The sequence below is a fragment of the Anser brachyrhynchus genome (assembly GCF_964034855.1).
Source record: "Anser brachyrhynchus genome assembly, chromosome: 3".
NCBI classification, from domain to species: Eukaryota; Metazoa; Chordata; class Aves; order Anseriformes; family Anatidae; genus Anser; species Anser brachyrhynchus.
Window position 1 is genome coordinate 58,453,257 of NC_137696.1, and position 25,664 is coordinate 58,478,920.

At 41.1% G+C, this 25,664-nt stretch overlaps 2 protein-coding genes across 5 annotated transcripts; both read right to left on the reverse strand.

Moving 5' to 3' along the window:
* Positions 1–333: 333 nt before the first annotated feature.
* On the reverse strand, positions 334–7,325 carry FBXO5 (F-box protein 5). Its single transcript, XM_080585794.1, has 5 exons — positions 7,029–7,325; positions 4,659–5,392; positions 4,248–4,338; positions 2,856–3,017; positions 334–1,512 (listed from the first exon to the last, which is right to left on the reverse strand). The coding sequence occupies exons 1-5, from the start codon at positions 7,308–7,310 to the stop codon at positions 1,261–1,263; spliced, it is 1,521 nt and encodes a 506-aa protein (XP_080441920.1). The 5' UTR covers positions 7,311–7,325; the 3' UTR covers positions 334–1,260.
* Positions 7,326–8,275: 950 nt separating this feature from the next.
* MTRF1L (mitochondrial translation release factor 1 like) lies at positions 8,276–24,891 on the reverse strand. Of its 4 annotated transcripts, XR_013948734.1 has the most exons (8): positions 24,210–24,891; positions 21,791–21,870; positions 20,366–20,549; positions 13,577–13,740; positions 12,631–12,748; positions 10,723–10,859; positions 9,778–10,255; positions 8,276–8,700 (listed from the first exon to the last, which is right to left on the reverse strand). XR_013948734.1 is itself a non-coding variant. In XM_080585791.1 (7 exons), exons 1-7 carry the CDS (start codon positions 24,874–24,876, stop codon positions 10,052–10,054), a joined length of 1,554 nt encoding a protein of 517 aa, XP_080441917.1. In that variant the 5' UTR covers positions 24,877–24,891; the 3' UTR covers positions 8,276–10,051. The 4 variants fall into 4 exon arrangements, 3 of the variants coding, with proteins under 3 accessions (XP_080441917.1, XP_080441919.1, XP_080441918.1); XM_080585791.1 differs by having other exon boundaries at positions 8,276–10,255; XM_080585793.1 differs by having other exon boundaries at positions 8,276–10,255; positions 20,366–20,524; positions 24,210–24,246.
* Positions 24,892–25,664: the final 773 nt, after the last annotated feature.

The window sequence follows — 25,664 nt, forward strand, 5'->3', positions numbered from 1 at the left end:
TCTTGAAAGATTGCCTTTTTCTTTTGCTGTGGAATAGCAAGTATGAGTTTACCGGCAGCAAACTAGTTCTACAACAGCATCATAAATTCAGTCAATGCAACGTCTGCTACAATGTGTTAGAACAGAAACTACAAGCAGTTACACTAACACACATTAGGTGAGCTGCAGAAACACAACATGAGAATGGATTCCGAAGGTTTTACACAAAACCAGGAGATTTGGCCATTGTAAATCTCAGAAATTTTAAGCAGCACTACCAGCAAAGATGAGAAATGAGTATATAAAGTTATCTGTTATGACAACAAACAGGAAGTTCAGAGTTACTAACCAGATTGTTGAAAACAGTAATTTATTTTCACATTTACAAGACAAACAAAAAAATATTTAAAGTATTTACAAATATATACAGATATTAAAAATGTATATTATAATTTGGAAAATATTGGCAGTTTTTTTTTAGCAGTATTGCCAAGATACAGTACTTTCTTTTTTTAAAGAAAAAAAAGCTAGGAAAAGCTTAGGAAAAAGCTAGGAAAAAGCTAGGAAAAGCTAGGAAAAGCTAGGAAAAGCTTAGGAAGAGAAAAAGCTAGGAATCACAGTTCTGGGAAAAAATGTAGTTCCTGAATGAGTGAAGAATGAAGGAAGAACAACAAAATTTAAGATTCAAATAAACCATCAGAGAAAATGGCATTACAAACATTCACATTTTAAAATTAAGGCAAAATCTTAAACAAGACAATAAAATCTAGAGTCTCACACAATTTTATTTTAAAGGGGACTTCATTCACCTCTCTTGACATTTTCATTATCAATGCTTTTAAAAGACTTTTGGAACACCAAAAGTAAACATTTAAATAAAACACAGCTTAGCTTTTTTCCTGTTGGCATCCAAGAATTGCCAAGAAGATTACTTGATTACTTGCCAAAAGCTTTTTGTTCAATATTTTTGTGGTGAAGTTTTTGGAGACTGGAACATGGCAGACAAAAATTGTCAAGACAATATTTAAAATGTTACTAGAATCCATGTCCTGTATTTTTTTTTTAAAACTTGGAAATTAGTAAGACATTTTAAAATGGTTATTTGTGGCAATTCCTAGGAATTTCAGAATGACTAAACGGAATTATAAAATTAACTTTTTTTTTTTTAAATATAGAATAATGGCAGAATGCAAATGCATCTTTAGGCTTTGTTTTCTTTGTGGAAAAATTTACATCCTAGAAATCTTTTATGGCACATCTGACAAAGTGTATCAGGATGGATCACAATCGCCGCAGATTTTGCTTGCTTTTCTTAGTCCCGGGAAGTGGCCCTATCTTAGAGTTCGATTTTATTGGCTTGCCGCTCACACAGTCACTGGAGCTGTGGTAGCAACACATACACCTTGTGCAGAAGTCAAAGCCACAGCCTTCACGATTGCATGTTGCTCTTTGCAGATAGGAGTCATACTTTGCAGGTGAGCCACACCGATGGCAGACTTTAAGGCTTTCGGTGTTTTTCAAAGTCTTGGCAGCCTATCAGAAAAAAGTATACAAAGAAAGTCGTAAGTGGAGGGTAAACACATTGCAAACATCCTCTGGTATTAACCATGTGCCACAAAACAAATTATAACTTCTCTCACTCTAGAAAGTACAAATTTAGTCTAGTTATGGTTGTATCAAGTTCTGATGGAGATTGAACAGAAGTTACCGGTTTTCAGTTACTTTGGACTGGATTAGAGATAAGTAATTTATAATTCTTATGTTTAAAGGACAGTCAGACTAAATGCAAACCAATAAGAAAAATAGCCAATATCAAACTTCTGAATCCTTCAAATCTCATCCAAAGATGGTGATTTAGTCAGCTTTGAAAAATAAAGCAATCTGAATTCTACTGAATTAACAACATTTGCAAAGAGAACAATTGAGTCCAGATATCTCAGCTGTGGGGTACTCAGCTTGAGACATCAAATGGAAACAATTCCTACATTTATCCAAAGAATTCGTTTTTGACACAAAAATAGATCCTCCATTCAAAATAGCTCAACATGTATATTAGAGCTTATGTCACTCAATTGTTAAAAACAAAATGCTTTTATAATCAGTGTGTATAAACATATATATCTCCTTATCAAGGCAAAATAAATGTAGATGGCTTTAGTGTACAGTTGTACTTTCAGGTTTCTAATGCTACTAAGTGCTGTATATTAGTATTAGAGCACTTTGATCATACTTTTCAATGCCATTATATCTTGTCTGATTTATAAAAAATAGTAAGGTGAAGGGAAATCTGTTAGCAGTTGTTGACCAAGTGTCTTAATCAAAACTCCAAATACAGGACACGCTACAAATGTGTAATTAAAAAGGTAATTTCAGTGTCAGATAATTAGTTCAAAAAGAAGCACAGAATGAACACGAGAATTATTGATGTTTCATTTTTCAAAAATAAGAACTACTTTCTTAGTTTTTTTTTTTTAAAAAAAGAAATTGCCTATTGGTGTTGAAGCAAATTGACAGTTTTTGTGGGACTGTATAACTGGAAAACACGTGATTCATCATAAGTCCACAGGAAGTAAAAGGAAATGACTTAAAGTTTTCATGTCTGATGAAAGCCAAAATTTAAGCAAAAAAAAAGCGCTAAGCTATTTTGATGGTACCTAGACACTCAGAGAAAAAAGATGCACAACTTCACAATATATGTTCTCCACTTTGTTTCTACCACTGTGTTAAAATACTCAATAAGCAAAAGCTGGCAGCTATACTTAAAGAGTTACAAGCACTTCAAATTGAAGATACTACTTTTAGAAATACACTTTACAAGCTGATGGTGTGCCAGACAACCTGTGAGAAATTAAAGATGAATGAAATCCACCAGTTACCTCTGAAAACTCCATGAGCCTACTGTGATTCTTAGATGCTTTGGATCTGCTGCCTTTTTTACTTAGGCTGTTTGACGGGGTTGCTTTCTGAACTGAAGCTAAAGCTGCCCGGCAGAGAACGTACTCCCTTGTTGCAGCATGTTCTGATGTCTTAGTACCATCCTAACAAAGAGAAAACAAGAATAAAATTTGAGAAGAGACTTATCTGGCAACAGTTTATAGGATACAAAGTGACTTTTTGTTTAGCAGAAATCAGGAACTTATTTTTGTGATCCCTCCTCTGGCTAGGTTTCCAATAATAAAGTGTCACAGCAGGTAGTATGCTAACAATTTTACCTTAGCTTTCTCAGTCATTACTGTTAGAAACAAATAGAATTGACCCCTATTTCTGACCACCATTTGCAACCATTTTATATTACTTAATACAATTTAACTTCATAATAACACGTCATTAATTATTTAAGCAGAATGTCCACACTGCAATGTTTTAAAGCACAAAGCAGTATTTCTAAATCCTTACAGAGAATAGGAATGCTTGTACATTTTATTTCTAGAAAGTAAACTTCACCCTCCCCTCCACTGATTTCCTATGTTTGCATTTCAGGTTAAAAAAGTGATACAATGCAAGGTGAAAATCAAACTTTATGGCACAAATTTTTACATCGGTGGCATCCATTGTTTTCATTACAACTACCTAGTATCATGAAGTACTAGTGAAAACTCAAATTAATTAACTACCTCATTCTGTGACAGATGCCAAGCTTTGCTTCATTGTCTTCCCCTCTCTCAAAGAACAAAAGTACTCCTAACGTTCTGAAAGAGTCCTGCCTTGGTAAAGTGAAAACACCAGTGTGGCTGGATCTTGTATTTATTGTTTCACACAGTGAATAAGCATTAGCAGTAGCTCACAGAGCAAAAAGCTTTTCGGATGTCTGTAGCCAACATGTTGGACTTCAGAGACTGTTGATAGAAAGTATATGCAAAAAATCTGAGTCTCACAGTCAACCACTTAGTATCTTTGAGTCTCTCTCCCTTCTGGATGAGTGGAGATGCTGAAGTAAGCAAGCCTCTGCTGAGAGGATCTAGGGTTTGCTTAGTGGGCAGCACTGGAACTGACACTGTCCTTTCTTCCTCTTTAAACAGGACATGGGGAAGCTCTTAAGAACATCTGTATCACGTAGGATAATCTTCTCAGCCAACCTTCCTTGGGCTTCAAAGTCAGTTTATGGAACTATCATGAATTGACTAGCAACAGTTGAGATAAGGCATCCTAACAGGACAAACTCAGACACTCAGTGACTAACTCTTCCCAACCTAAGAATCTCTTCTGCGAGGCTGGGAAGAGACACAGCTGGTTTAGGCTTAAAATATCCTACGAGTGCAGAAACTTACAGAAAGGTTTTCCACAGCTTTACTATACATTTGGAAAGCCCATATATCTTCTTGCAGAATATTCTTCCACGTTGTGCTGATTTTGGCAAAACTGTAATGACAATACAAACATGTCAGTTATCTTTTTAAGAAAGCCGGAAAACTTGTTATTTAGCAGTGGGAATAACTATTTATGCATTTTTTTTCTTTCATACAGAAATGGGAAATGTTCACAATTATTGCCTTTACTTTCTAGGGAAAAGACACATTGCCCACAAATATTATGGATTACATCAACAGTTCTTGTTTTAGTATATTAATACATAATACTAACCCCTAAGAAAATGTCACAAATCACGTATCTAAAACATTAGGCCATCTGATTAGGTAGTTTGCTTTCACCATGAAATACCTGAAGATCAAAATACTTACTTTATTAAGTCCATGTCACTGAGATGCCTTAAGATGTTTGCTAATATATGCTTCAGGTTCTTTTGGAAGAGTTCAGCAAGAATGTCTATTCCATCTAACCCCATTTTCTTTCCAATTAGGTTGTGAAATTCAGACTTTCCCCTAAAAACAATTCTGTCTACAGCAGTCCAAGATTTGAGATTTCTTTTACCACTTTTTTTCAAAGTTGAGCAAATCATTTTTTCATAATTGCTTACTGGCAACAAAGTCTTCTTTGAAAACTGTACTTGGTCTTGGTTCTTCACGAGACAATGCTCTGGTGTGCCACAGAGATTTCCAGCCAAGGGTATACTATCTTCATGTTCTACTGCATCATTGAATTGATTACTTAACATAGAGGAATAACCACTGTCCTCGTTAAGTTTACTATTTTCCAGTGCCTCCACTTCATAGATCCCTTCATCAAATCTTTGGTTTATTTGTTTGTTTTCTTTGTTACGTACAGGCCTTCCTTCATCTTCAAGATCTAGATTTCTGGGGGCTGCAGGATATGATTCACTAAGGAGTATTTTCTGATGCTCTTCAGCACAGCTTTTATACAAACCTTCCTCATAATTCGAGGGGCAGGACTCTTCCAGTCTTGTTTTTCCAGCAGTCTCTGATGGCACGAACCCAGTGCGAAGAGACGTACAACCAAAATCGCGTTTCGTTTTGAAAGAGTGGCTAATATTTGATTTCATTGTCTTATTTGTATCCTGCAAGTGACAGTAAGGAAATTATTACAACATAGTATAAACTGCAGCACAAACTGGTTTTGTTTCAAAGAAGTGATCATGCCTTCCTTCTGAAAGTAGGAATTTTAATCTATTATCTAATGACGCCTCTAGTGGCTAAACACATAAAACCAGTGGAACTAAGGATTGGATCAGCCACGCGTTAGATCTGCCTGAGATCTTCTCTTCTCAGGATTTGACCTTGATGCTGCATATAGCTGGGATGAGCAAAGTGAGTGGATGATTTACATTGCCACCATTCCACCAGTACAGATTGGTTTCAGACACACCAGTGCCTCCACTTCCTGCCCTAGATGCAATGATATGATGAGGACATTTGCAGTCCATGCAAGGGACGCTGGTGGGAGGGAGTCCAAAGGCCTTCACTGAGTGACAGCAGAGTGCCCAGGCAAGGGGCAGAGCCAGGCCGGAGCTGCCTGAACGGTCTGTGTGCATGGCCAGAAGCAATGCTACTGGTGCAGGGCAGGTTCCTGGCATTTTTAAAGGGGAGGAGGGTGGGTGGCACAGGAAAAACGTGTGCGCTAACAGGCCCGGGTGAGTTACAGGGGAGTGCAAGGAGCCTTAGACAATGGTCAAGGTGAAGCGGGGGTCTTGCTTACGAGCAGGATTTTAAGCGGGTGCGAGGCGAAGGCATGGGGACTGGTCGCTGCTATAAGGAAATGGAGCCCTTCTTGCCCTGCTCCGCTCCCCTCCCCCCGAGCGTGGTGCTATCTATATTCGCCACCGCGGGGGATGGGCGAGGGCTGGAGGGGAGAGGGAAGCCATCGCTGCCGCCTTAGCCCTAATGGGGGATTATTGCCAATATGCTCCGCAATCGGCACGAAAAATAACCCCCCCAGTCTGAGCAGGTATTTTGGGGAGGGGATTTTAGCACTCCCAGTGGCGTGGGGCAAAGCAGGGGAGAACTGGAAGCGTTTCATGATGCTCCAGGGAAATACCCGCTTCTTCGTGCCCACGTTTGGGGGAAGAGGGGGAAGAGAGGACGGAAAGCGCCCACGGCTTTGTACACCCGGAGCGAGGCGGGTGGCAGCGGAGCCCCCCGGAGCCCCCTCCCCACCGCGGTGCGGCCGATGGTGCCTCCTCGGCCCAGCCCCGGGGGCTCCCAAACCGGCCCCGACCCCCTCCGGACGGGCTCTGCCGCGGCCCCCTCAGGGCCGTCAGGGGTCCCGTTGGCGGCGGGTTTCCCCCCAAAATGGTGGCGGCGGGGCGGGCAGGGCTGGATGCCCCCCTCCGGCGGCGCGGACCCGCGGGAGAGAGACAGCGCGGTGCGGTGCGGTGCGGCGCGGCCCCTCCCCGCCCGCCCGCTGCCCGCCGGCGGGATCAGCGCTTGCCGGCCCGGCGTGGGGCGAGCAGTGCCCCGCATGCGGCTCGGCTCCGGCGGCCGCCATCCAGCCCCGCGGGGGGATGCCCAGCCGCGGTCCCCCTGCCCGCCTCCCCTCGCAGCACACCCAGCGCCCCCAGACCCTCAGCCCCCCCCCCCCCCAGCCCCGCCGGAGCCCCGTACAGCCCCGGTGCAACCCCTCGGAGCCCCGCAGCGGCCCCGAGCCCCCGGCAGCGGCGGGGATGCCCCTCGCGGCGCGTCCCGGCGGGCGCTCACCTGCAGGGCTGCGGCCGCTGCGTCCCGCGGGCAGTGAGTGCGCGGCCGCCCTCGCCGGGTACTTTTAAAAACTTTGAATTTGGTATCCAAAACCGCGCCGGCCAATCGGGGGCCGGCGGCCCTGCCGACCCGGCCAATGGGGAAGGCCGGCAGGAGGCGGGGGCCAATCCGGGCCGCGGCGGGCGGCGCCGGCCCTGCTGCCATTTTTCCCTCCTTGGCAGGCGAGGAGCGAGCCGAGTGGCGGCGCGGCGCCGCGCGCGCCGGGGGCGGGGCTGAGGGCATCTCCCGCCCGGGCCGCGGCTCCCGCCCGGCTCCCGCCCGGCACCCGGCACCCGGCACGGCGCGGACACCGCCACCCGCACCCACCCGCACCCCGCCCGCACGGGCTCGCCCCCCGCAGAGCGCCCGGCGGCGGGATGAGGAGGGAGAGGCAGGAGAGCGCCTCCCGGCTCCGGTCCTGCCCGCACTGCCTCCCGCTCGGCCCCGCAGCACCGCTCCCTCCCCGGCGGTCACAAAGAGCGAGCGGCTTCTGCGCTCCCGGGGAGCATCAGGCTCCCCGATGCTGCCCTCCTGCAGCCACGGTCATTTTCAAAGGGACGCGTTTGGGGCGTTCGCTTCGGCTCTGCACGCACCGAGTGTGCACTCGCCCCCCGGGAATTGCGCCTGGTGGCGGGGCTGACATCTCCCTGCCTCCCCCTGGCTGACAGGCTGCTGCTAGCACGTGGGTGAAGTGAAATGAAATGAAATGCCTGCGTTTCCTCTGAAGTATGATGAACATTGCTAGCTGGCAGCAGACGGAGAACAGGCTGTAAGGGAAGGGATCCTACCACCCTGAAAATATCCTCTCACAGCTCAGGAAGGCCGCACTTGCACCGAGACTACAAACAAGTCTTGCATTAAAATGAATACAGGGCCAAAAAGAGACTTCCAGCCTTTGTGGTGCAAAGCCTGCCATGGCAGACCAAGGAGGTGTGACACTGGGTATGGAAGTCCACCTCGTACAACACTGTCAGTTCCACATCCATTTTCAGACACCTCTGCCAGCCTCCTGCCAGGACCACTAGATATCTGGCTTTTCTCACACAGATCCAAGGGTGGCCACTCGCAAGGCAATGATGCAGCTCGTGGCTGTTGAGGAGGCAGACTAGAACAGGGAGGCTGTGAGTGTGGTAGGATCTGGCCAGCAAGGCCACCAGCTGGAACATCAGGGAAGGTTTTGAGGTGACAAAGACCCAAACACTCCTGGGTTTTATGCAGTAGGCCAGTGCTTAGACCAGCTTAATGTCCTTTATTTGCTTACAGAACTATGAAGCTAGAGAGAAGGAATCTCAAATTCCTTCAATCAATCCTGGCTTTAAGTCAGGAAGAGTGTGACAATTGCTTCGTAGTTTTCCGTTTGCAGCACTGCTCTAGTAGGAATGAAGACCTCAGTCCAGGACTCTGCTCCAATCAATACCTAAACATTTTACACATGAAGCGCATTGTATATTTTCACTTTCTTAGGTTAACAGCTGGAGTTGTAAATCTTCTAGTAAATCTAGACAAAGGCCTCAAGATTTACCTCACCTCACGCATACAGGCACTCCAACATCCCAAAATAACGTATGCATCTTTAATTTGAAGATTTGGAATTTAATCATCGTTACCGTGCAGTATTTCCTAGAAAATAAAGCTGACCAAGGTATTAATAAAAAAAGTGTAGAATCACTTATTTTTTTTAATGTGCTTTTGTTCCAACTGCAGTCTTATAATGAAAGAAGATAAACTGATAACACCCAGTTTTGTTTTTGCATTCCTTCCCGAATTTTATCTAGCATCCTTCAATAATGCATTTCAGTAAGCTATCTGTAGCAAAGTGCTGCATTTACTTTGTTCCTACTCTGATTTCTTACAGTAATTTTAATTAGAATTCTCAAAGTAAACATCTGTATTCATGGTAACATTCTTTCCTTAGGTTCTGATTTCTTATTTACTGGTATCTACAGTTCAAATATATTCTGCATGTATACACACATGCATACATGATGCACGATGGGATAACATGGGATGGAGGCAGGAGGTTTTGTGTTACTATATATATATATATATATATTTGGGATTGCAAAAACGTATTTACCCGCAGATATAAACGTGCACATTTATCAGTAGATTAGAAAGGAAAAAGTGTTATTTTGCTTTCACAGATCAAATGTCTTAAGATGTTGTTAAACTGAATAGGTCAAAATAATAAGATGCCACTCATGTTACGTAAATTTCAGAAAAATCAAAAAAAAATGGAGCCAGTTAAAAACAAAGGAGAAATTGCACTCCTGAAACGGGGGGGAGATTGAAATCATACCAGCCTTCAAGATACACATTACAAATTGTTTGGTTCTTTTCAATTTCGACTCAAGAACAGAACCATTCTTTTCAAAAAAGATTCCACACATCTTGTCATTTTGCTTCCAGAGCTCTTGTGGAACAAGGAACAATATTCTTAAACAATTCTTTGTGCTTGATTAATAAGGGCCAACAGGCCATGAACACGTAAAGAGATACACTTTGAAGAATTCCCTCTCCTGTGTCACTTTTAAGCCATTAACAAGTCTTCAGATTAGTATTGTTTTCATTTAGTTATCACTTTCTTCCTGTCACTCAAACAAAAAGGGATTTTTTGTTATTTCAAGTAAGCTACTTGACACTGTATCAATGTTCAAACTACTGTTTAAATGAAATCTGGAACTAGAAATAGCTTGTTTTTAATGCATACCTTTTGGGAGTGGTGTATCAACATCTTCTCAGCGGAGAAAGTTAAAAACTGCAGTTACTTCTGGACCAGTCAAATTTACTTAATTGTACTGCTGCAGCAATAAATAAAGTCTTTTACTCAGCAAGAAAGAAAACTGTTTATCAGTCATGAGGAAACAAGATGTGGTGTCCTTCATGATCTGAAAAGCAGTTCTATTCTCTGGATGGTACTCCAAAAAGTTCTTTTGGCAGACGAGCATCTACATCTGTTGAAATGGCTTGTCAAAGAGAAAGGTTCATTTTTCATTTTCTGAAATAATTTCCATCAAAGATTCATAATCAGCGTATTCACTCAGAGTTTGTATCATTTCATCTAGCATTTCTTCCCCTAACATGAAACTCTCAATATGATGCACTGATCTGCTTATTCTGTGGTCAGTAATCCGGTCCTGTGGAAAGTTGTATGTTCTGATCTTCTCTGATCTTCCTTTAGTCCCAATCTATCAAACAAGGAGAATCAGTTTATAAAAATGATTAAAAGTCTTCTTAGAAAAAGGATGAAGTGTTGATTAAACATTTAAAGGAAAAGCTTTCTTCTCCTCCCATAAATATTTAATACAAATATATAGTACTTAGACTAGTTCAGTAGTCACACTAATTACACTTAAACATGTAAAAGACCTATTTTACTATATTTTTTTCTAATACTATTCTAGTTCTTCACACTCTAATCCAGTTTGTTTCACTAAGTCTCTAGAATTTACATACCACTGAAACGTTAAGTCTGGCTAACGCACAACCTTTATCGCTGAACAAGAACGTAAATTTCTTTTTTCCCCCCTCATATAAGTCCTTAATGGACTCCTGTTCCTCTATTGTTCCATTTACGATTTGTGGCTGAGCATAGCATAAAACATCCCAAAACATATGCACATATAGAATTCTATCTTTATAAAGTGAAACTTACTTGAATCTTTCGAACACTATTTCTCTTGTTGGTTTCTTCTTCCAGTTTAATGTTGTATAATTTAGCACAAAGCATTTGCATAGCCTTCTCTTTGTTTCTAATTTGAGATCTTTCTTGCTGACATTCAGACGTGACCCCTGCCAAAAATACGAGATTTAACGCTTAACTGTAACACACGCTAGAAATGTCAAAACCCTTTCTTAATATTTTTATTATGTTAAAAATTAAAATAATCATTTATTTTTTTTTCTTCCAACACCTATTTTGGACTAGGAATGTAAAAGTCCAGGCTCATTAGTGTCTAATGATACATTTTGGAAGAGTGCAAACTTTAAGCCAGATGACAGGAAATTTGATTTGAACAGGTAGACATGAAATAAGACACACAATGTGATCTGACTTACAGAAGATTCCTTTAATACCTGTAGTTTTTGGCCACAGTTCCAGAAAATTTAGGATTTAAATAGCAGTAATATACACTAGGCAGTGAGTATACAGAGCAGACCAAAGTGGGCACAGTATTCTTAAAATGAAATTTAAAAAGTGTGGTTTTCCTCATCAAAATATATATACAATTTGACTTAAAACACGAAGTGAACAGCCTAACAAAACAGTCGGGAGAAGAAATATAGGAAGAAGACAGTACTAGCTAAGTTTTTATTTGGATTTATTTTAAGTAACTCTGGTAAGATTATTTATATATGATATATGAAAGAGTTGTTTAAAAACAACTTTTGGGGTCAAAATGAAGGCTTGTAAACAAAATTAGGATGAGAGACACAGAAGAAGGAAAAGAACGTTTGTAAAGGAAGAGAGATCAAGAAGAACAAAGATTCAAAAGATGGAACAAGAAAAGTTCAGGAAATAAGGTGAAATACAAAAAACCTTATGAACCATCTCTATTGTATAATCACAAAAAAGCAATATATTTTAAGATTTATATAACAAAAACTAATAACTGCCACCAGCAAAAACTGTCTTTTTTTTTTCCCCAAACATGGAGACAATACAAAACTCTTGTAATCTGAAGTAACTTTTTGTCACCGTATCTTAAACGGAATTCTACCATCTCCACTATTTACCTTCTACTTTACTGAGGTGATGCAACAAGTGTAGAATGGATTTGTGTCTTCAATAAATATGAAGAAATGGGTGGCAAAAATCTGGATATGTGAAGATAAGCACGCTCAGGATTACCCTGAGGCTGTAAAACTTGACTAATGTTTGTGGTAGAGAAGAGGAAAAGTTAAAAAGCAATGAAAGTCAAGGCAGCTGTTGTGGATTGCTCAAAAGGAAGTAAAAAGCTTAGAAACGGCAATAAAAAAAGATATGATAGCTAAAATCAGGTAGTCGTTGAGGGCGTATCTTATCCGTCCTCTTACATTCCCTAACCTGAGCCCTGGGGGTGGACTTCCTAATTATGTCTGTAATCTATTGGAAAGAAGCCAAAAGACAAATGGAAGCTGGCCATCATAATGCAATAGATGATACTTAAACCAATGTTTTAATAAAGAAAAAGAGCCAACCTCTCTTTCAGAGAATAGTCAAGAAAAGGCAAATCATCAGATTTTAACATTTGTTTTTCTGTGTCTTTTTTCATTAGTTGAAAGCTTAAATATAACTTTTTTCATAGAAATTGATTTGAATACTTCAAGAGTGTCATGCTTAATGGCAAAATGGATAGTTACCTACTAAAGCTTTCACTATTACAAACGAGTAGGCGCAAGACTTTTTTTTTTACCCCCCCCCCCCTTTTTTTTAAACACAATATTAGGGATATTTTTGCACACATAAAGCCTTTACAAAAACTCTGCTCTACTGTTAGCCATGTTTGAAACTGTCGTTTCAAAGGAAATTATGATAGTAGTTTTACAACGTAAATCTTATGGTAAGGAAAAAGGGAAGCACCTGTTGGAATATGAACTATCCGTACAGCACTATCTGTAGTATTGACATGCTGCCCTCCAGCTCCACTAGCTCTCTTTGTTTCTATTCGCAGATCTTTCGGATTAATTTTCAGCTTCATCTGTCATAAGAGGAAAAAGATGTCAAATACACATAGTTGGTTTATTTTATAAGTCACACTCAGGCAAGATCAAACCTTTTTTCTGGTTTATGAGTGGTAGCTCAGATCCACTTACTAAATGCTGGGAAATCAGACAAAGGAGTTTAAGATACAAACATCCCTTAGCATTAATCTTCCCCCTCTTCTGAAAGCTCTGTACCCTCTCCCAGACAAGTTAATCAATATTTGAACTTGACTAGATGGGTTTCAGATAAAACAGAACACACTGATTTTTCTGGTTATGGAAGGGGGTGATCTCTGTGAGGAAGTAACGAGACAACTTAGGGAGAACAGGAGGGAATAACATCTTTTGACAGTTTGCTAGGTCAACATGAAACAAAGATCCAAACAAAGTTTTAATTCTTAGCTTGTTGTTTTTAGCCAAGCAAATATGGTAAGAAAAAATTGTCACCCATACATTTTGGAAGGGAAAAGTGAGGATACTATAAAATTGTGGAAGAGAAAGTGCTAAAACAAACCTCTTTGAGCTCTCTAAACTAATTCAGTCCTTTGCAACTGTGTCAAATTTTCCACTGAACATGCAAGGCACAGTTACAGCAAATTTTCAAGTTATTGTGAAGTAAACTGCCAGTAAGTTTTTTGAGATTAAGACTTTGAGGAAAAAACAAAAATTATTTCCCTAGACAAACAAAAAAATACAATGTAAAATTTTAAGATTCAAAAAAACCCCAGACATTAAGAGAGAATAGTAAGACTGACAGAACAGATGTAGGTATCAGCAACATGGCATTGCTTACGGTAATGTCTGTTATACTAAAAAAGCATTACCTCACTGGGTTGGGGTAATATTGCAACAGTCATTGTGCTGGTGTGAATGCGCCCTTGTTTTTCTGTCTTTGGCACGCGCTGTACGCGATGCACTCCTCCTTCAAATTTCATGTACTTGTAAGCCTCAATACCTGCTATACTGGCAACCGCACGTCTTAGGCCACCTTAAATAAAAAAGAAAAACAGTTGTAAAACTAAGAAAAACTGTTCATTCTATGCTTTTGTATTTCAGACTTTCTATTTAGCATCATTGTTGATTTATTATTTCTTAAAATTTATTAAGTTGTTTCTTTGTTTCTTAAAATTATTAGTTTACCATTTAAATGCTTAGGCAGAATTATACCCAAAATGTAAGAAAACTCTAAAGCCGTATATACTCACACAAAATGTCAAGTAAAGGCCTCTCAAGTTCTTTTTACAAAGTCCATTTTATTTTCTATATACATATAAAGGTTGAATCATGCACGCAAAGCTACCTTCAGAAACTACATCAAATTCTTTTGACTGGTATTTGAGAACCTCACCATTCACTGGAAAAAAAATAATACCCAAAGTCTTTAATTTAGTGATGACTGATGTTACTCTTTCTTCTTCCCCCATTTTTTCATGCATCCTACCCACATCCCATCCTTGCTCTTTCATTTCATTTTACTCTTTTAATCTTCCAGAACGAGCAGAACTCTAGCTCCTGTCCCCCTTACCCATATATCCAGTAAAACATTTGACAGCAGTGTACTGAAAGCTAGCACCTAACCATCAGAGTTGGAACTTGGAAGTAAGACCCAATATAATCATGGCTTCAAGACAAGTTTGTTGCAATACCAGCTGATGGCATTCTGTCTCCTTTTTGTTTGACAGTGTGCAATCCCTTTAGTTTTGCTAGTAAAACTTTTTGAAGGATTAAAGAACTGATGGCACTACAAATGAATGTATTTTTTTCATTTTTTCCTTGAAACCTGCTTTGTTTTTTAATCCAGATCAGTTCTCAGATCCCATTCTCAGAACAGGGAACGATGTGCAAAGGGAATCATTAGAAACAAAAGACCTTGGAAGAGTACTGCTGTTGAAGTCTTTCAACATGAAACCACAGTCAATGAAAATGAGGGGCCCACACATGCTTCTCAGAAACACCATTTTAGGCTCTCTCTAGACTAAGGAAATCTACCACAGGGACAAAATAACAGCTTTATAAAAAAAGGAAGATGAAGACAACAAAGAATCTGATAATGCTGTAACAGCACAGAACAAAGTCATTGGCCAGAACGCAGGCCAGGTTTTACACCACTACTGAGGTTTGCAAATGTTTTTGTTCTACAGAGATGTACCATTCCCTCATAACTTTACTAAAAATTATTTCCTTTTACAGTCAGGTTTGTGGAAAATAGCCTGCATGGCCTCTTCCTTTCTCTTTCACCTCATTTTTGTCCTTGTGACTTCTAAAATTTTGCTCCCAGTTGTACAAATCTGTACCACTTTAGAATCAAACGCATTGTTCAATGTATGCAGCCCAATTTATAACCATCAGCTACTAGTAATTCTGTAAGATAAATCCATCATGTTTACAATAAATACGACCTTAAAGCACACAATTTAATAAGAATACCTGTTCAAAGTCTTCAGTTTAAAGGAGAAAGGTGCATTCTAACAGGTACTGTGAAATCCTGATTATGCGAACAGTACTCCAATGAACAAAATAATTCTTTACTGTAAAACAATCTTATATATAACCTAAAATAACGCCTTAAATAATTCACAGAGGTTGACTGCAGTGCTAGCATCAAAACATACTTCCCCCGATATATATAAAAACAAGTACTAAAAAAACATAGTAACTTCCACACATGAGGAAGAAACCAAGCCACATCAGGAGTAAAAATAACTTGAATGTCCACAGTTCTATGTCACTCCTGACAAGCATTAATTACGTAATAAGCAGTTCATTGCAAAAGCTAATGTTCTGTCTTTTCTCCCTCACTTGTTCTGGGATTGGTACATCTATCATGGGTATCATGGGTACAACCTGTATATTTGAGCTGCAGCTGCATATGTGACTTATTCAGGAGAGTTTATGTTCGTGGAGATGATCGTGTGCCTGTGGCAACGTGGGGCTTAACCCAAGACTAAGAAACTGGTTTGAAAGACAGGCATTTATTTAGGTCGTACTGCTTCAAATCAACTATTTACCAACACATGGTAAACTCAGGTTTTAATATGAAACACAGTCAAAACCAATGAAAATTCAGCAAACCATTTACCCAAAAATCTTCAATGTGGCAGAAACAGCACAGGCCTGTCGAACACAGCTAGCCCTTACTAGCTCTATGTTTACCTCTATCTAAAAGTGTTCCCTTCTGTTCTGAAAAGGTGAGGTGCACAGAAGAAGGGTGCATGTTTGCACTCCCTCAATTTTTTGTGTCACCTTATAACCAGACTGAGACAAAGTCTGATATGTTTCCACATGCCACTAGCAAGCAGCAGCGGATAAACAATGACATGTGGGTTTGTGCTTTAACGTATGTGTTAAACCTCAAATGTGCTATTTTGCACAGTGTCATTCCTTGGGGGTAGGTCAATAATGTCAGTTAAGAGTGGATTCAGACTAATTCTTAATTGCAGCTTTGCTTAACATGCACCATATTTACATATGCTCACTTTCAAACTTCAGTCAAATTCTGGAACTCTTTGAAATGAGGAAACTTGATGTTTTAACATAGGACCTTGCTTTTGCTCACGCAGTCTGTAAGAATTAAGCATGGATGAGATGCAACCCACTGGTATACCAGCAAATACCCTTAGCTCAGTTCTTACTCAACACAGCATGGACAAAGTGAAACTGAGGACTTGTATGGGAAAGTAGTGGCAATGCCATCTACAATGCCTCTACCTTACTACTTATTCCCAGCCCCTCAAGCTTTGAAAGATGTGTGTTCATACAAATGAGCAAGATCTGAAAATGCACTGCACATACACAGGCAAATAAAGGATAGGGCTGCCTTTATTTTTCTGTAAATTTACATCCCACCTTCCTAAATATTAATCTCATCACACAGGCAAGTCCTCAGCAAGACAAAACAGTTCAAATATACATATATATCCATTAAAGACTAACAGTTTCAAAAAGGAAAAATGGCTAGATATTTATTAGATTTATGTATGACTGATTTACTGTATAAGGCATTAAAAAGAATGTCTCTGATGGTGTGGTTTAAGTATCTAAGATCTGAGCTTTCACCGAAAGGGTAGTCGAGCACAGCTCCCTTCCTCTTGCAATCACAGGAGTGTTAGTTGAGTCAGACCTGACCAAACTACCCTGTAACAATAGGTAGCTTTCATGCCGGATCAGCAGATCGATCCAATTAGCACTGTGGTCTCAAAACTGCGAGGGCTGAGATAGAAGGAACATGGAAGGTGGGACTGTCCCTGTTAAAGCTACGAAACTGCTCTGAAGGTTGTATATGGCTGCTGGCGTTCACCTGATCCAAGTTTTGCTTCACTGGAAAGGACAGATCTCTTTTCGTCCTTAAATCCTCTTCTTGGCATACAAAATGAAGAATCACAGAATAGCTGAGGTTGGAAGGGAACCCTGGAGATCATCAGGTCCAACCTTCTGCTCAAGCAGAGTCAACTAGAGCACACTGCACAGGATCACGCCCAGGCAGGTTTCGACAAGGAGACTCCACAACCTCTCTGGACAACCTGTTCTAGTGCTCTGTCACCCTCACAATAAAGAAGCGTTTTCTCATATTCAGCTGGAACCTCCCGTGTTTGTGCCCATTGCTTCTCATCCTATCACCGGGAACGACCAAAAACAGTCTGGCCCCATCACCTTGACACCCTCCTTTAAGATATTTGCATACATTGATAAGATCCCCTTCTCAGCCTTCTCTTTTCCAGGCTAAACATGGCCAACTGTTTCAGCCTTTCCTCATAAGAGAGATGTTCCGGTCCCCTAGTCGTCATGAGAAGGCCTATCCCTTTTCCCCATAGCACTTACACTCACCTAACCTGCACCACATTGATTCAACTTGATTTTAGAAGAAAGTTAATAGATTTCTGTCAGCTCAGAAGGTTGAACTGACTGAGCTGCTGGTGAAGTGTTTGCCTAGGGATAAATGGGGATAAACAGAACTTTCCTCTTTCAGCAGCGAGCTGTGCTGTAACATGCAACAACTTCTTGCCCCTCCCATCACCTGAACTGTGCAAACGGACTCTTGCCCATACGAAAATGTATTAATAATAACATGTCTAGATAATAGAAAATACTGAATTCAAGTCTCATGAAATTCAAGATTGTATATTAACTGAATTAACAGTAGCCACTCTAGGAGATTCTGAAACAGAAAAACTGAGTTCATGTTCATGAGCTTGAATTTGAAGTAAGTTACTTAGAACTCTAAAACAAGAGTTCCCATTTGAACATATTTACCAAAATAACATTTTTAAAAATTGAATTGTTAATGATTTTAAGAACTCAGAAACGCAAGTGAAATCCCGTAACAGATTATATCAGCATTATCTGACAGGTGAAGATATGGGCCTTCCTCTTTGGAAGTATGAGTACAGACAACAAAATGAAGCCTGTGGCTAGACTTTCAAGTTCCCAATTTATGATGTCTGACTATATTCCTCCACTCAGTCCAATTTTTGTAATCTATTCACTACATTAACAGTGAATCAAAAACTGTACTTAAGCAAGAAAGGTCTTAAGGCACGGAAAGACCCTCATTAGAAGAGCAAAGTAGCTCACTGACACGAGAAGTTCAATTAGGAGAGTCACGGATATTTATTTTTTGTGAATTTCTACATGAAAAGAACAGAAAAGGTTCAAAGTAGTTGAAAATACTACTTATGACACATTTTGGACTCTGTGAACAGAAGAGCTGGAAGATGCTATACGTTTCTCAAAGTTTGCTAAAAGTACTTCTGCAATTAACTGTTGACTGAAAAGAGATAGTTCTTTTTACAGGTTGCATACTCTGACATCCTGGCTTCTCCCATCTTCAAAGTTTCACAAGCAAACTGTTTTCTTCATTTTTTTTCCAATGAAATCCAATTTTTAAAGGATTACTTTTCATTTTACCCATTACTTTCTATTGACACCTATTCAACAGAACAATTAAGAACAAAAGCATAATTAAAACTATGAATTAACTGTCCACCGTTATAAAAAAAGAAGAAAAGGATGCTGATGAAAGTACAAACACAGTTAAAGTTTCACAGCCAATCTGAGCTACAAATTGTAAACTGCGTAAGTATCCACCTACCAATCATACCCACAGCACGATGTAGGTTACCAGAATGTGCTAGCTTTACTCACCGCAGCAGGTATGACAGCAAGCTTGCAGATCTGTTAACACAGAGTCAGCAGATCTGGCCTTCTGAGAACTGTGGCTAGCAATTTGTCAGTCAAAAAAAAAACAAAAAGAAAAAACACAAAACAACAACAACAAAAAAACCACTAATCCCTGTCATCACTTGGGCACTTCTCCATGTTTCAGACTGCTGTTTCACAGTTAGGTTGAGCTGACCAAATCTCTTGCTGCTGGACAGAAAGGTCTTGATTTCTCACTGCCACCACTCGCAGACACACATTTCTGCTTCCATTCTCCCCATAAGCATTTTTCCTTTTCTCCTGTGTTGGATCACCTGAAAATTAATTGGGTTTTTGTGTGCTACTTGTGCATTGAATTAACTTGGTAATGAGACTTTCTGCACAGATGAAAGTGCCAGTGCAGAAGTGTCAGCAGCAGCACAGAGACAGAAGCCTGATTTCTGTAATACAACCTTACACACCAGCTGGATTAAGCTACAACTAATAAATAAACATCACTGCCTCTGTTTGTTACGTAAACCTATCAATCCCATCTCTGTAAACACACTGCTACCTGAGATGACCAACTTAACAGCTCATCATCACCAAAAGAACCAGTTTTCCATTTCCTTTCATTCAAATGCATTGTTCCTTATTTTATGCTAGCTGAGAATTTGACTCAACTCAAACTAGGCAAAAGACAAATCTAGTCTGAGAAAACACAGTCTTTGCCAGTTTAAGGGAAAGCACATCAGAAGAGGATTTAATGGAGATAGGATTGCTTAGACAGGCAGAGAGACAGTAAATGAGAGAACGGAGAAAAATATCTTTTCACAAGCATCATTAAGCTGCTAAATTTGACTACTTGTGAAATTTTACTCGAATGCCTTCTTAAATAATTAGATGTCTTAGCTCTCCGCTGTCTCAACAGTTCCTCCACTTTGCAGATTCATTAGCTGTTATACTAGCTCACAAGCTTTATCCAAACATCCCATTTCCTTATATAAACCCTAAGTTGACATTTCAAAAAAAATCAAGATGTTTTGGATTAAACACCAAGACTAGTTTTAATTATACTGTTTGCTTCTCTGCCAAGAAATAATAAACAGACTTTCAGCCTGCCTCTAAACTGATCTATAAACACAAGAAATATGTAACCTGTATTTGTAAAATTAATATAAAGCTAAAACACATCTACTTGACTTTCTGCATTTCCTTCCTCCAAACACTTAGTTTTATTTATATGTTTTTGAAACTACTGAATGACATTTTTTCCCTTCATATTTCAGCAGTACTTCTCAAATGTAATTTTACTCTCAAATACAGAAGCTGAGGAAAATTATACCCTGACATTCTACCTCTGCTTCTGAAAACAAGTTACACAATTCAGTTTCCTGCACTTAGGAAATTCAAATGGCCTAGGAATAAACATTTCAACTTAAATTAAAAAGTTACACACTTTTTTTATTGTTACTGACCTATTTCACTGGGAAAGTATTCTAACGTTTCGAATTTCCACTTTTTATAGGCAGCATATCGTTGATACATATCGAATATCTCTGACGTGAACAGCATGGCTTCCTGTCCTCCAACTCCAGCGGTTACTTCCATGACAAGATCACTGTTGTCTGTTTCTTCTGAAGGAATCAAAAGCAATACTATCTGTGAATGCAAAAACACCCATCTAAGATTTCCCTCTGGCACTTCAATCCAGCACTGAGATTGTCTAAAATGCCATGCAAGTCTGTAATTGATCTACTCTGCATTCTCCTGTGTTAACTCACAGATTCTCCAGAGGGCTGGCCTCTCAGTGCTTTCTGACATCCCTTGCACTAATACAGTCAGGAAGAGGGAGGGGAGGATGCTGCATTGCAGAAAGGCTCCCTGTGTCTGTTTGCAGTAACAAAAGATTTCTTTCGAGACCCACAAAGCTTCAAAGAACTTTTCATACATTAGAAGCTTTCATAAATTAGAAACACTGCACTGTTTGGACACCATAGGATACACAACTGTTCTTGCAAGACAACTAAGCATTTCCCTTCCCACCAAATTCCCTTTTAACCCAACATCCACTTCAGAACTAAGAAGGTATGGATGCTCTGGAGTGCATTCCTTCAACAGTAATTCTGCTGCATCATTTTTATGTATTTAAAAGAAGTTTTACTGACCCATAAAAATAGTAAATTTGCAGACTGGATCAAAATTCTGGATGATTTATGAATGCTTTTCAATCATCCTTTTTTACTAGCATCAGGTAATGTTTCTTTCTACTTCAGCCTTCTCTTACTCCTTTCAGTGTGTGTGTGTATATATATATATATTATATAGGATGATTGTTGTATTGCTGTCAAAGGAATAAAAAAATATGAGAATACCAGCTTCTACTTCATCTGTAAGATTAGGAATATGTAACAGTTTGTTTACATAAAGCTACATATCTTATACAAAATACCATAGATACTATGTAGAACCTACATAAGGTAGCGGGCTACAGCAGTTACGTAGTATTAAACTATTTTTTACAAAAGACTAGTGTGGGGTACCATATAAATTCAGTTTTTCTAAAAGATAAAAGCTGAATACCCACAAAGGCACATCCAGACCAGACAACCCATAGCACCTACTTACCAAGATGTATTGATTCAAAGAATTTCAGACTTAAGTAGGCACTTACAGGCCTATATACCATCTATATACCATCTGCAGATAGTATATATGTCTATATACCATCTAAGAAAAATGAAAAATGCAGATAATAGACATTGGTCAAGGATTATAGTTAGTGGAGGAGGGTGGGGATGGGAGTAAGAAAAAAGTTCATCACATACATCTTCTTTCAATGATGACAATTTGGCTTTGTTTAAGAATGGCAAAGAAATAGAGACTTTTAAAGGGAATCTAACCTGGTGTTTCAGTTCAGCTATCTCTTCTTCACAGGAAATGATTTCCCTTTCTGCAAGCTTCTGCAAATCTTCACTTTCATCTGGAATATTTGAGCATGGTTAATCCTCAGACTTAAATCAGTGCCACTCTCAGAAAAACTTCTGAAAAATAACCATACAAAGAACTTACTCTACTAAACAAACAAAAAACACAGTAAACCTATCTAAAAATTAGATTAATATTACGATCTGTAATGGAGATAAATAGTATGTACCAGTTTTCTGGTAGTGTTCAAGTGGGAGATGCAGGAACATCTGAAGTACAGGTAGTTCCACTTAGACACAAGAAAAACTTTTTATATGGTGGAGGTGGTCAAACACTGGAGCAGGTTGCGCATAAAAGTTCTGGAGTCTCTGCCCTTGGAGACAGCCAAACCCTGACCAGATACGACCCTGAGCAGCCCGCTGTGTGTGACCTTGCTCTGGGCAGGCGGGTTGGGCTAGATGATCTCCAGAAAGGTCTTCCCATCTCCACTGCTCTGAGATTCTAAGGAATTGCTTTTTGTATTTCCCTGCAATAGGAACGTCAAGGATTTAAAAAGCATAAAAGCCACACAATTAACACTCTTCATTAAAAAGACTATTAGCCTATCGCCATATGTAAAAATCTCCAGTCAGTAGCAGTAACTTCAAGTATTCCATCTCCATCAAGTAATTCCAGAGCAGCTGCAAAACTTCTATCACTAAGGTGAAAAAAGGTATGAAAGAACCCTCACATAATAAGAGGAACTTGAAATTTTAAGATCTTACTTGACTGATCAACACTAACACTTTAGAATTAGACTTGTTTTTCTACACCAAGGTTTCAATAAATTAAAATGTTCTCTTTTTTTTTTTCTTTTTTCCTCTCTGGTCCGGATCAAGCTTCACACGGAAAAATAAAAATTCAGCTTAAGCTGCCTCTGATCTGCACTGACTCAGCTCGTGTGCCCAGAAAAAAAATAAACTCCAAAAATAAGAAAATGGCACTTGTATTTAAAGAGCAGGTAGGGGAACACAGGGACATGTAACTGCAGCAGAAGAAAGGGAAAGATGCTAACCATTTCTTCTTTGTCCATGGTGAGCTTTTATATGAATTCAGCCAGGACTGGAGGTACACTCTCACTGTAAACCTACACCTTTTTATCGCTGTAATTGTATTTAGTCACTAACACAATTTTAAAATATATTTTTTTGAATTTACAGATCAAGTTTAATATCTGACTTTTTCCCCAAAATCACCTCTGCAAGAAGGAAACTGCAAAAAATAGGCATGTGTAAGTTGTTTATATAACAAGCATGCCTTACCTACAGCTGGTGAGAGGCATGTATGGTTGACTAGCTAACCGTAACACTTCACACATGCAAACTCGATCACCTGCAACTATCTACTTTTATTTTTTTTTACTGACTGTTCAAGGGCTAGATATTAAAGCCAACAGAAATGAGGAAAAGAATTAAGGAATTGTATGTCTATTACAGTCAGACCAGATATTTATTATGTAAATAATAAGAAATAATCTATTTAATACCAGTTGCATATTTAAACGTATAAAAGCAATATAAGCTTTAAAATCATTTAAGAGTAATAAAAATATTCTTAAGGATGAGCAACAGAATTTCTTATAGTTACTGACTAAACCCTTATGTTCACTTCACTTTGCTGAACTTCTACATCAGGTTTTAATGACACCAGCATCTTCAGCAGGTTCTGAAAGGAGAAAAAAATCTTTCATTCCATTTCATGGGAATGGAAACTAAGAGGTTTGGGTCAAGCATTGGTTTGTTCAAAGGATGCATTTCCTATTTTCACTGCGGGATGGAAGAAAATAAGAAATACGATTTATTTTCCAACAGTGTTTGTCATCTCCACCATCCATAGTAACGGAGTGTAGTTAACGCTTCTGTTGAACATTTGTTAAGCATTAACAAATCTGGCGAATGCTTACGGAGGTAGCACAAATAGGTAATAAATTCTATTACTTCTGAAGTGAACACGTGCAGATCTGTGTTTAAAGGGGAAAAAAAAAAAGTATAACCAAAAAAACAGGTGAGTTCTCACTCCGCCCCTGGGGAGCTCTGCTGGTGCCACCTGCAGCCAGCGCGGAGCCCATCCCGCACCCCGGGGCGCGCCCCCGCGCCGGGACGTGCCCTCCGCGTGCACGCGCAGCCGGCGCTGCCGGAGGTGGGCGGTGCCAGGCGCCCCCCCCCGCCCCGCCGGCGGGTCGCTCAGCCAATCACGCCGGGATATGCAAATCACCCGTCGTTCTATGCAAATCGCCCCCGCTCGCCCACGAGGCCCAACGGCCCGCCTCCTCCCCCCCCCCCCCCCGCAGCGGCCCCTGAGGCGGGGCCGGGCCGGGTCAGGCCGCTGGGCTCCCCTCGCTTGGCCTCACCTCACCTTGCCCCGCCAGCTGCCGCGTGTCGCGCAGCTCCTGCTCCTTGTCGCGCAGCCGCTGGATCCGCGCCGCCAGCTCCGGCCCCGCCTCGCCGCTCGCCCGCGCCTCCAGGAGGCGGCTCAATGCGTTGGTGGCGAACAGGCCGTCCAAGCAGGGCCGGCCGCTCAGACCGCGCCGTGGCTGCGGCGGGCACGGCCCCGCCGCCGCGCTGCCCCCGGCGGGCGCTGCTCGGTAGCTCCGGGCGGGCAGCCCCGCCGCCCGGCAGCCGTGCGCCGCGCGGAGGGCTCGCGACAGCAGCCGCATGCCGGCCCCGAGCCGCCGGGCGGGAGCCCCGGACGTCCTCCCTCGCCAGCCCCGGCCCTGCCGGAGACACCCGAAGGCGCTCGGCCGCCTCCCTTCCGGGCTTCCGGAAACTGCCGAAGTGGTTCGGCCCCGAGCCCAACCGTCGGCGCTCCGCTGGCGGAAACGGCCGAAGGGCTTCGGCTCCCTTCGGCTCGCGGAGCCGAGCCTCGGGGAGGGGAGGGCGCGCTCTGATTGGTCAGTGAGCCGCGGGGGTGGTGCCAGGAGCTCTTGTGGGCGGAGGGGCTGGGGCGGGGCGGTTGGTCGTCGTGCTGAGCAAAACAAAATAAAATATAAAAATAAAACATCGGCGAGTGACCCGCACCGCATCGCGACTTTATAAAAGGCCTTCTGGGAAGAGAGCCCAAGGGGGTGCTGAGGGGGTGTCGCTTCAGCAAGCGGGGGAGGGTCTGGTTGGTGGGGGCCGCCTGGTGGTGAGGGGCAGCCTGGTGAGGGGCTGGGGCGGCCTGCTGGGGCTGCCTGGCCGAGGTGACCTTGGTTTGGGTAATGCCATCAATGAGAGCCTTAGCTAAACTCAGAGCGTGGTTTGAAGAATATACTTTATTATAAAAATGTGCAACTATCCATAAAAGTTATTAGGCGGTCTATATTACAGTCACTGGAGGGATCAAAGTCAGGTCTTTGCCGCTCTCCCATTCTTGGTCATGTCTTAACAGAAGGAGGCAGTCAGACTTTACAGCTAAGTTACACTGATGGAATAACAGCAACTTCAGTATGTTAAATCAGCAAATTGTTATCTTCATGTGATAATACCAATGGTGCAATATCAAAAGTAAGGGTAGTGCTTGCGCACCCAAGTGGTTCCTGTAGTCAGAAATGAAAGCCTGAGAGTTTTGTTCCACTGCAGGCATCCCAAAGCAATATGGACAACACGAACGCTTGTTATTTGGAATGGCAAACATTAAAATAAATGGTGGGATAAAAATGTTTTCCTATGATGCAAATGCACTGCTTTGAGTAAGGCTCTGACAAATTATGCTGTAACAATATTTTATAAGTAAAATTACACTTGAAGACCGCTGTGGAGGATGTGCAGTGTTTGCAGCTAGCTTGGCATCAATAAATAGTCCAGACTGCTGCTCACTTTCTCACTCCTT